Source organism: Haemaphysalis longicornis, unplaced genomic scaffold (genome assembly GCF_048455015.1).
Source record: "Haemaphysalis longicornis isolate Haplotype H1 unplaced genomic scaffold, Haemaphysalis longicornis Haplotype H1 scaffold_8, whole genome shotgun sequence".
Classification (NCBI taxonomy): Eukaryota; Metazoa; Arthropoda; class Arachnida; order Ixodida; family Ixodidae; genus Haemaphysalis; species Haemaphysalis longicornis.
In genome coordinates this window covers 39097816-39109917 of record NW_027526445.1, presented here as the reverse complement: position 1 = coordinate 39109917, position 12102 = coordinate 39097816, and the positions used below count along the sequence as shown (strand labels likewise).

The following is a 12102-nucleotide window of genomic DNA, read 5'->3' as shown; positions in this document are numbered from 1 at the left end:
CGTTTAGTCCGCGGGCCGCCGACGGGTCGTCGCAATTGGAACACTCAGTTGAAACTAAGCCACAACACATTTGTGAAAACAACACAGTGCCTTTCTTTGCTTTGTTAGTTTGTACACTATATCAAGCTCCAAGTCCGGGTCGCTCCACATAAGCGCTACGCAAGTGCACGTGCAAAGCTCCTCTGACTGGTGCCCTAGAACGAACCTCTAAGGCGACTTGAAGGCGGGAGAAGAGTCAGCGAAGTCAATATAGGTACTAAGGAAATAAAATCTACTAAAAAGTTTACGGTACAGCGTAAAACGAGGGAGCAGGATATACTTTTTCGCGCTGGGTGAACAACCACAGCGCTCAGCAGCATGACCACACATCTGCGAACGCTTTTCCGTCTAAGAAATGCGATTGCTAGACGTGAGATATTGCGGAAGTTTGGGGGACGCTTACCCGCAGGAGCGCTATACAACAAATAGTCACCTAAGGTACTTGAAATGCTAAAAATAAGTAAAAGTGTAAACTAGTTATACATTACATACCTTATAATCCAACATTTTCAGCGCTGGCTCGTGGCCCAGTGGTCTGATGCGGTAGAATTATTGTTTTGCAAGGCGCAAGTTCGAATCCCCGAGTGTACATGCTTTTTTTGAAGTTGATTTTTTCGTTTGCGGCTGATCTTTTTAAACTGGGTTCGCCATTTGTGGGCCGTAACGTTCACTGCTCCACGGGCGAGTTAGCAGAACGCGCGCAGACTGACACTGACGCGTTAGCGAGTTCTCGTGGGCGTGCTGTTGCCTCAAGCACCGACTGCTTGCGGGCAGTGGGCACAGGCCAGAATCAGCAGACCCTTGGCCTGGTGCGAACACGGTTTTTACAATGCAGGCATGAGTGAGGCAAGCTCCGAATATGCGGGCAAAGCGCATGAAATTTGAGCGTCTGCGGTTACGCGGAGGCCGGTCACCCACTTGGTAGGCCTGGGCTAGTGATTGCTACGATTCGAAGCCGTCCTGGGAGTCTTATCTCAGACATTTTACAGCCGGCAACATGACAGAAGCGTGGTATGACGATTACTCAGATATCGAGAATTCCCATCTAGCAAGGCCGCCGGATGTCAAGCATGTTGTTTTAAAGAACCGAAACCGAAATTTGTTTGAATGCTAACCTTGTATCTCGTCCAGTCAAGGTGCATGTCCTCTTGTCGTCACAGCATTTAGTTGGTGCGGCCGCCACAGACAACGCATGGTAGTTTTTTTTTGTTTCCCGCTTTATAAAATAGTTACCGACGTTTCAACCGGGTAAACGATAAAAAGTGTGGTAATTCGAACCAGTCTACCCAGTGCCAGCAAAACAAGGAGCTTGAAAAATTCACTTCAGTGTCCCTTTAAGGATACTAGAGGATATCCACAGTGGGTCCACCGCTACGATTGTCGTCCTTAAGGAGAGCAGCAAAATACCAATAAGAAAAGGGTCAACAAGGAGACACAAACTCTCCAATCTTATTCCCAGCATGTTTACAAGAGGTCTTCGGAACATTGAAATGGGAACAGCTGAACGTAAGAGTGAATGAAGAATACCTCAGTAACCTCAGATTTGCTGATGACGTCGTCCTGCTATGTAACTCGGGGACGCATGGCAAAGCATGATTACCGCACTAGACAAGCAGAGCAGAATTGTGGGGGTGAAAATTAATATGCAGAAAACTATAGTAATGCCTAATAACCTCGGGAGAGCACAGCATTTTGAGATAGGGGCGAGGCGGTGGTAGGGGCAAGCGGATATATCTATTTAGGGCAATGCGCGAACACGGATCCCAAACATGAGACAGAGATAATTAAAAGAATAGGAATAAAGCGGAGTGCATTCTGCAGGCTTTTTGAGATAATGATTGGCAGCCTACCTTTGGCTTCAACGAAGAAACTGTATAACAGCTGCACCTTACCTGTACTCACCTACGGGGCTTAAAATTGTAGGCTCACTAAAAGAATTCAAATGAAATTGAGAATGGCTCAGCGACCAATGAAACGGAAGATGATAGGCCTAAAAACAACAGATAAGGAGAGAGCGGAGTGGGTCAGGAAACAAACGCGTGTTAAGCCCATATTAATAGAAATAAGGAATAAAACATGGGTGGGGACAGGTCATTTAATGAGAATGCAAGAAAACCATAGGTCAATAAGGGTAGCAAAGGTAATACCTAGAGAAGGCAAGCGAGGAGGGGCAGCAGAAAGTTTGATGGGTAGATGAGATCAAGAAGTTTGCGGGGATAAATTTGTCCCAGTTACAGGACGGGGATATTTGGAGATCAATTGGAGAGCCTTTGCCCTGCAGTGGGCGTAGATAAGCTGATGATGACGATAATGATGAGAATGGTGACTGAGGACCGCAAGAGTAGCAGACCCATCAGCCTTCTCTCAGTTGTTTACAAGCTGTTAATCAAAGTTATTGTTCGCCGCACAGGTGACAGCCTCGATTTCCAAAACCCCAGAGAGCAGGCTAGGCTTAGGGGAGGGTATCAACTATCGCTCGCATCCATGTCGTCAACCAACTGTTAGAAAAATCGGTTCAGTAAACCCCTTTACGTGGCATTTAAAGATTATGCGAAAATGTGTGGTTCCGTACTTTCCCCAGGCGCTCGGGAGACATTGAAAGACCAGGAAATAGGCAAGATCTACATAAGACGTCTAGAAGACAAATATAAGGACTGCATGTACAAGATAACCCTCCACAAGCAAAGCGACAAATTCCCGACACGAAGGGAGTAAGACAATGCGATACGATATCGTGAAAACTGTTCGGAGCATGTCTCGATGTGTAATCTAAAAAGCGTTACTGGGAAAACAGAGGGTAAAAGATAAACAGGGAATGGATGAACCATTTCAGGATTTCGGAGAAAATATTCTTAAGCAAAATGGAGAGGCGAGGTAGTTGGTTCGCAAATTCCATGAGTGAAACTTAAGCGCAAATTTTTTTTTTTCACAGGGACGAGAAAGAGAAAAAGCGCCTGTGTCGTTCCCTTTCTCGCCCCTGTGAAAAAAAAATTTTGCGCTTAAGTTTCACTCATGGAAAATATTCTTGCTGAGTAAGACTGCAGAATACCGGCACACAAAGCTTGATTATCTACAATCAGAAAGCACGGCCGTTGGGAATAAAAATAAATATCCATTAACCGAAAGTGATGAGAAATAAGCATACCGAAAACATCCCTTCAACTTTGGATGCGAAACGCTAGAAAAAGTAAAGACTACCTCAGGCACGGTTATTGCCGACCTCACCGACGAGAGAGAATTCCGACGTAGAGTAGGTATTGGTTTGGGAGTCCTCGGCGAGTCCTCGGTGAGCCCTCCCAATTAATGAAAAGTAAGCTGAAACTTGGCCCGTTACTAGACATGAAGAAGGCAAACTAAGGTCGGGTCAACGGGCCATGGAACGAATAATGTTAGGAGTACCAATTCTGCACAGGGAACGAGCGACCTGGGTCAGAGAACAACCTGAATCACCGCTGAAACAAAAGAAAAAAAGAAATGAACTTGGGCTGGCCATGTACTGAGACGAACCGTCAACCGGTGGACAGTTAGAGTAAAAGAGGGAATGCCAAGTGAAAAGTCTAGTAGAAGGGGCGGGTTATTAACTCGATGAAAGGATGACAGTAACAAAAATCGGGGGTAGCTGTGAACTGGAGCAGCGCAGGAGAGGAGTGGTGAGAGTTCAACGAGAGAGTCCGTCGTCCTCCAGTGTACGTGAGCAGTCTTATGACAATAATGATGATGAATCTGTCTGCCTTCACATAATGATATTCCTACCCACAAAATATACTTGTAGGCATACTCTCTGTAGCATATTCAAATTTACTGGAGTCTCATTCGGCCTCGTATAATCTGATATTAATAATTTATTTTGGTTATATATATTGTTAATATCTACAAACAAAGAAAATTTGCGCACAGGTCAGGAGACAGCACCTTGCACAATGAGTGTTTGGAGTGGTCTGCCAAAATACTGAGTGTAAAAAGAACAATTAAACCGCTGGCAACACATTGCAGTAGGCTTGCTGGAAGCTGTCTTCAAATGAGAATGTATAACTAAGGACGTTCCTTATAAGTAACTGCCCTGATTCGAACGCACAACCTTTCACGTTTTAGGTCCGCAATCAAAATCCTGACGTTCGAAAAAATTAACATATTCTGGATAATAATTAGACTTACGGACGTCAAACAATGCTGAGGTTTAAATATTGTGCACTTCTGTTAAAGCCAACGTCTAAATTGTCTGCCCGATCACTGCAACAGTAAAGTCCAGTCCGCTAAATATAAATAAATTTCTTAAAAGCAGATCTTTCTAAATGCAAAATTTCAAACGTATACGTTCTATCTACTAGTAAGAGCAAGAACGAGCGTATTTGCAACAGTTGATTAGTGCGAGTACCATCTCTTCTGAAATTGGGAATTCCTGTTATTTAGATAAGTTTGGGAAGAAAACGTTGGCCGCGTGTTTTTTTAACTGCTTGGATTGTATTATGGGGGCGACTAATTAAGACTGCGTACTGCGCTAACGCACGCGCAGCGACCCTAAATCAGGCCATAGTGCTGTTGTGCACGCACCCGTGAAGATTTACAGCGAGCCGTAACATTGCAGTAATGTTAATAGGAATCAGTCTTAAACTAAGCATCTCTGAGTGAAACCTACCCTTCAGTTGTTTCTAACGTTACACGGTAGTAGTTTCCTTTTTAATATAGGCAAATAATAGAATGGGCTGAGTGTACAATGTTGCAGCTTCAGAAACAGCGAAATGTGGGCGAAAAAACAAGGTGGGTATTTTCGTTGTGCCACAATTTTGTTTTTTACGCCTCCCTAACAGACTTGTAATAAACCCCCGGTATAGTTTGTTGTTTCCTAATATGCATCCTGTACCCACGTACTCCCTGTGGCGTTATCAATGTTTAGAGAATGCTTTTCTCTGAAATTTTCAGGTGCTCTGCAGACGTTGTTATTGACGGGTTTTTCATACCACGAGGCACAGTTGTTCTTACAAACATCTGGGCAGTCCATCATGATCCAGCCTTTTGGAAGGAGCCGAAAAAATTTCTTCCCAGTCGCTTTCTAAACGAAGATGGCTCTGTCTTGATGCGCAAACCTGAATTCCTGATTCCATTCAGCACCGGTACGTTTCTAGTATTTTGTAGCAGCTATTTCAAAGTACACAATACCAATATTTGCAATCAGTACACACGAATTTTCTGTAGGGTATACTGAATATTTTCTGAATACGTAGGCACATTAATACAAAAAACTGAAAAAAGGGATTTTATGGTACGGTTAACAAACGCGGTTTGATCTGCAAACCGCGTTAAACTTTCTAGAACCAATAACATAGTCCTTCGGCTAGAGAAGTGCGCTAATGTAATAGAAGTATTTGCGGTGTAAGAGGATAGTTGTCAGTAACTTAACAAACAATTAGACTTTTTATGGCTATTGGTCGAGTCTGCAAAGCACTATCATTGTCCGTCTTCTCTTTCTTTAAATCCATCTCTCCTCACAGAGACAAACAGATTTGGTTATACCCTTTTCAAGAGCGCATCTTCCCGGTGTCGTTGGATAGGAAAAGTGCAATGCGTTACTCTGGAAGTGCCAGCTGGAATCCCAGTGACAAAAGCAGGGTTTAAAACACATCGCATACACCACGTTAAGACGTAAACATCGGCAGGATGCCGAACGCACTGTGTCCGGTAGTACCTCCTACTTGACGTCACTGATACTACGCAGTATTCTATACGGCAAAAATAGCGCTTAAGGAGCGTTTCGCAAAGCCCGTGAAGCCGCACGGTTGTCCATACCCAAACCTTATCTCCTTGACTATACTCTACGTCACGTCCGCGAAAAAAGTAGGGAGCGGTGTCGACTGGCTGTTCAATGGTAATTCGGGTTCTGGCTACTTGCCGGGCTATCTATGTGCGCTGAAATACTAGTTGAGCGTCCTCGTGGGCATAATCACTGGGAAGGATGGGCAACCACCGCGAATTATTTGAAATGGGGAAAACCCTGTTGTATCATGGACGGCAGTATTGCACGCGAAGGTAACAAATGCTAAAAGCTCATCTCATGTTCGATGCTCCAAGGCGACTTACTTTGCCATAATATATGTAATAATCTTGTTTGGCGCTCTGTCAGCCCATTGTTTGTGGATGGTATGCCATAGTGCTGCGATGACTGGTGTGACTTAGGCACAGTTTGTGTTCCGTTTGTTGAGCTGTAAACGCACTACCCCGGTAGGTGAATAAATCCTCTGGGGCACCATGTCGTAGAACGGCGTGCTGGATAAAGAAAGCAGCTACTGCCGTTGTGGTTGCGGATGGAAGGGCACTGGTTTCGACTTATCTGGTCAGATAATTCGTTGCCACAACTATCCAGCGGTTACGTGCATTTGGTAAAGGAAATGGACCTAGCAAATACATTTCCACTTGCTGGAACGGCATCATCGGTGGTTCATTGGGATGTAGAAGTCTGGAACAGCACTTTGGGAGCCTCTTTCGCAGCTGGTATTCTCAGTGTGTTCTGGTGTAATAACGCAAAGCTTAGGGAAGATGAGGTTAATAATACTTTTGCCTTAGTCTCGCTAGAGTACAGCTATAATAAAGGTGTCCCGAAGTTGCTTCATTGTTCCAACTGTAAAGAATGTCCTTGGGTATGTTGCAGGGCACGACAAGTACCCACTACTGGCCGTTAACCACAAAGTTCTTCTTGCAAAGTACATTGCCGCGAACAGTGAGCGCGGTGCGTTTGAAGGCTCTAGGGACTGCTCTTGATTGGCTGCCTAAGTAGGCGAGCACGTCCTGGAACTCCGGATCACTCCGTCGACGTATCCCCACGTCCGCTATGATGAATGCTTCCAAGAAGGCGTCATATTCGTCGTCGTTAACTGACTGCACCCATGCCATGGAATCGCGAGAGAGGCAGACGGCGTCACTGTGCCTGCGTCCAGACTACGACGCCATATTGTGGCGTTCAATTCTTGTAGCTCCAAGCTCAACAATACTAGCCGGCCAGACGGTTTCTTGAGGGTGGCAAGCCAGCATAAGCAGCTATGGTTAGTGGCCATGCCGAACAGGCGCCCATAAAGATAGTGGCGGAACGTAGTGATAGCCCAAATGACGGCGAGACACTCTTTTTCAGTAGTGGAGTAATTGCTTTCCGCGCGAACGTGGCACGCGTATGCAATAACTCCATCAGCGCCATCCTAGTGTTGATTGTACTACTGCTTCAAGCCCCTTGTTGCTAGCATCAGTGTGAATTTCTGTCACTGCCTTCTGGTCGAAGTGCCCCAAAACAGATATGGTCTGTCGCGCTCTTTTGACTTCTTCCACTGTCCGTTGTTGCCCATGGGTCCGTTCAAATGGAACGTCTTCCTTCGTGAGGAAGTTTAGTGGGGCGGCAATGTGCGAGAAGTTTATAACAAAACGCTGGTAGTAGGCGAAGGCACAGGAGCCTTCAGATTGTCATCTTGTCCGATGGTTTCGGGAAAGTCTCAGTGCCGCGGGCTTCTCAGGGTCAACGCGCACTCCTTCATTTCTGACGACATGGCCAAGAAATTTGAGCTGGTGGTAAAAAAAGCGGCATTTTTGGGGATTTGGTGTCAGCCAGCGTTTTCAGATATTCAAGTATGGCTCTTTGACGGCGTAAGTGCTCCGTAAAAGTACAAGCAAAAATAACCACGTCGTCATAGTAAAGAAGACATCTCTCCGTGTCAGGCGTGCGATAGCCGTGTCAATGACGCGTTGAAATATTTCCAGCACTGTACGAAGCCCAAAGAGCATCACTTTGATTTCATACAGCTGGTCTGGTGTAAAAAATGCAATCTTCTGTCTGCCCAGCCAGCAACGATTGGTCAATAGCTGCTTTTTAGTCAATAGATGAGAAGTAACGAGTATGGCGCAGTCGACCAAGCGTTTCATCAATGCTTGAGAGGAGGTCAATATCTTTTTTCACGATTTCCGGCTGTGGCGGCCGCTTTTGTGATGGACGCGAAAACCAAAAACGTACGTGACGAGATTTCGGTGCACGTAAAGATCCCCAGGCGGTCAAAATTAATCCAGAGCCCTCCACTACGGCGCGCCTCATCGCCTGCGTTGCGCCGGCGCGTCAAACCATACAATCAATCAATCAACGTCCTTTTTAGTTGCTTCGTTTTATTGGTGGTAACCCATTTCAAGCGGTAATGTTTGAATTTTCTACAAGGCCAAGGGGACTGTCCACCGTTTAGTGACGTCGCCCACGGGCATGTTGTGAATCTGCTCCTGGATAAATTCAATGCATGCGTCTGTGTGTGTGTGTGCGTGTGCGTGTGCGTGTGTGTGCGTGTGCGCGTCCGTGTTAGTGTGTGTGCGTGAGCGTGTGTTTGCGTGTGTGTGTGTGTGGGTCAGTGTGCGTGTGTGTGTCGTGTGCGTGTGGGTATGCGCGCGCGCATGCCCGTGTGTGTGTGTGTGTGTGTGCGTGTACGTGTGCGTGTGAGTTTGTGAGTGTGTGTGTGTATACATGAAATTTGTAAACAAAGAAAGCTCCACAAGAGCGCGTAAAAATGTTGGTGTTGATAACAATATCAACAGCTATAGATTTTATTGCGTTTCCTACGTATGTTATAGAATGAAAGCAAATCATTGCGTCTGTAGTAGTGTTTGTGTTCGCTTTGAGGATGCGAGGAACAGTTGAAGAAGTGTGGAATCAGTTGTTAATGTTTATGCAATAGGTTCAGGCATTAGCACATCGAACTTCTGGTCGACAGAGCCCAGTATACAGGCGAGATTTTAAAGCCGATGCGATGGTTTTAGGGTTCGCGTAACGAGCGAAAGGGCGGATGAAGATGGGTTTCCTAAGATGCACTTTTAAAATTTCATGAGAATAATAAATTGAAAAATACAAAGTGTTCCTTTTAAGTCACGTAATTTTCTGGATGACGCTTTGACGGATGTTGATATGAGGTAATCAGGAATCGCTAACACGTCTCTGAACCTTCGTTCCTGCGTTCCTTCAGAGCCACACACTCTGGTAACGTGTTTCGCCGATTCTATACTAGTTAGCTAAACAGGTCAGCTTGTTGATGATTCGTAAGAAATAAACCGAACTGTCTGATAGTGGCAAAGCATGTATAACGCGTTAAGGTGAAACAGAAAATTACTATCATTATTCGGGCTTTTTTATCGAGCCCAACGATGCCATTGGAGTCAAACTGACAATTTCAATATACCCTCCTGTAATGTGCAGTACCCCTTGTCACCGCATTCTTACGCACTGTGTTATATCGAAGCTTTCTATGCGTCTCCGGTGGCTACCGACCAGATACCCAAACGCGCTACAGGAAATCTAACTTTACACAATGTGTCTCACTAAAAATTATGACGACGATCAACGAAGGCACATCAAGCGGCTCTAGACAAAACGCCTTCCATGGTCACAATGGAAAATTGGTCCCTCGCTTTAATTAAGATGGCGGTGTCTACGCGGTTGCGCCATTCGGAGACTGTCAAAGCAGTTAGGATTTTGGACTTTTAATTAGACTGAAATATCATAGGAAAAAGCTTCGCGTTTAAGCATCATTTTATTAGGAATTGGGCTTTGATTTTGTTTAACGAGAAAGCAATGGCTACCTTAGGAGGAAAAAAATCCGGCCTCTAGCGTAAAATAAAATGCCATATAAAATAGACGAATGCAAAAAAATCTAAAATATTGGAGTTGAAAAAAACCTGGGCACACATGTGTCTTCAACAGAAGGCAACCCTTTCCTTACGGAATACTACCATAGCATGACGCCCAAACACCACTCCAACCATGAGATTCTGTGTGTTAGCAAACTCTTTATCTTCTGACCTTAGACTTGTAAGCCTGAGGCTGCTCACTGCTCTTCTGTTTTATTTACATCAAGTATATTTATCGTTGTTTGTCAGTTTGCTACTACGTAGTAATATTTCCTGTGCGTTATTTTTACAAATCTTTTTTAGGTCGTCGATCCTGTCCCGGTGAAACGTTCGCTTCCATGCAAACATTTTTAATGGTGACACGCCTGCTGCAACAGTTTCAAGTTCTGCTAAGTGATCCAAGAGATATCAGTCTGGTCTCTGATGATGTGCTCCCACAGAAAATCCATCAAATCAAGCTGCGGTTTGTCGAACGCCATCATACCCACATATAAGTTGGCACGGAAAATCGAAAAACTTTGCGCCACGTGTTTAATCTCATGATGACAGAGAAATGAAAAAGATTGTCATAAAAGGACACCTCAAAATTTGAAAACGCATAGTTTAGAGGTACCAAACATTTACTATTTGGCCTTGTTTTTTCCTAAACCGGCTGAAACCGAACAGAAAGCAATCAGCTAGACATTTAGGAAAACTTATGCATTTCAGTCTATCATTGCTTACCGACACCCAATCAGTTGTAAATGTTGATCAGGTTATAGGCAAACCACCGCTAAGAAAAGTTTCCGCCAGTCTTCAAAAATACAAATCGAGACCACGCTTTGCTATGCTTGAAGCGAAATTCAGACCGCCAAAAATAGCCAAATGATGCTTGTACAAAAAGATCGAGATATTACCAGTAGATTTTTTAAAGCGACGCTACAAGTTGGGCCGTGAACTGATGTTTCCTCTTTTACGCACGTTTTGACTGCGTGTAAAAAGAGATTTATATACCGGTGAGAGTAGAGAACAACCATTTCTAGAGGCATTATTCCCAACTACGTCCCGGTGTCAAGAAACAAAATAGTTTCGCCGGACACGACTTGTTAAAATTATATCTCAGTAACATTGGGACGGTACCCTAGGCTACTCTCCAAAGTAATGTAGACAAATACTTTGCCATAAATACCAAATAAATTGGAGGGAGGTCGTGGTTTTTAATCCCATCGAAGGAGCCTGTTTTACAAAATTTCACTGTTTCATATCCAAAATAAAGCGTGTTTTATTGTAAAAGTAGATGAATTTCTACCCCTTTGCGTAATTTGGTGTTCTTTATTTCAGCGATGATTTTCTGGTTATATTGAATGAGTCGCATTTCAAGTTTACTTGGCTGCACACATAGCCATGCCCTCGGTTCTGCAAGTTTTGGTGTCAAGGTAGCCTAATAGAGTTCAACGCTGGTGGACCGCTTGAGTCGCGCACCCTGCGACAAATAGCAGGTAATCTTCATTGCGAGCTCACCGGCTGGCGCTGGCTACCACATCCACGCGCCCGAATGTATATGATTGTAACATATATACGGAAAAACGTTTAGGGGAACACAGCATCCCGGCAGCCTTGTTCTGGAGGTCGTGGCTTAGGGGCCGCAACTGTGAACCTGAATGTCTATATTTATTTTCAATGTGAAACGATTAAACGAACTCTACACAGAAAAGGGACAAATGTCTTCCCCTTTGCCTTACTTGGGGTTCTTTGCTGCTGCCTTTTTTCCTCTGTTCTTTTTACGAGCCTATCTTTTCCAGCTCGGATTCCCTGCACGCCAAGCAAGAACCTTGGTTCTGGCAGTCTTGGCGCTATAGTTATTTCAAGACTGGTTTAACACTCTCAACACTTCGAAGGCGCGGGAGTCGCGTATCTGGTTTTGAAAAGAAGAACCCCTTAAACGGTAGTTATCGCCGTGGTGCTCGTCCCCATCCCATGGGTAGATAAAAATAATGTAACAATAAATATAAAAAAAAATGTCGAGGGAGCACAGCCTCCTTGGCACCCCATTTCTGGAGTTGGTAGGTTTGGGTTGCACTCGGAAAGCATGTTTTCCTCTAATTTATTTTTAATTTGAACTAACAACAAACCTAAACAAAAAACCCATGAATTCAACTCTATTTGCAATCATCGGTGTTCTTTACTGCTAGAGTGTGTTTCTGTATTCATTCAATGAGCCCCTCATTTCCTATTTTTTTGCTGCACTTATAGAGATGGTCTCGATTCTGGCATCCTGTTGCATAGGTAGCTTAAGAAGGTTCGACTCTTCTTCACCACTGCGGACATTTTGAAGATGCTTAAGTCATGGCCCCAGGGATAAAAGAAATGTACCTTTCATCTCGATCTTTCGGAGAGGCTCTGGTTACCATCCCTAAGTTCAGCAAAGAATTGTCTTAAATAAAATTC

At 44.4% G+C, this 12102-nt stretch overlaps 1 protein-coding gene across 1 annotated transcript in view; it reads left to right on the top strand.

Annotated features, from left to right (window-relative positions):
• Window positions 1-10998, top strand: part of LOC144148171 (cytochrome P450 2C20-like) — a 63225-nt gene extending 52227 nt beyond the window's left edge. Inside the window, exons 8-9 of the mRNA XM_077679752.1 lie at window positions 4960-5150; window positions 9979-10998. Of these exons, the coding sequence (XP_077535878.1) occupies window positions 4960-5150; window positions 9979-10169 (382 nt within the window). The 3' untranslated portion in view covers window positions 10170-10998. The remainder of the gene's footprint in view (window positions 1-4959; window positions 5151-9978) is intronic.
• Window positions 10999-12102: the final 1104 nt, after the last annotated feature.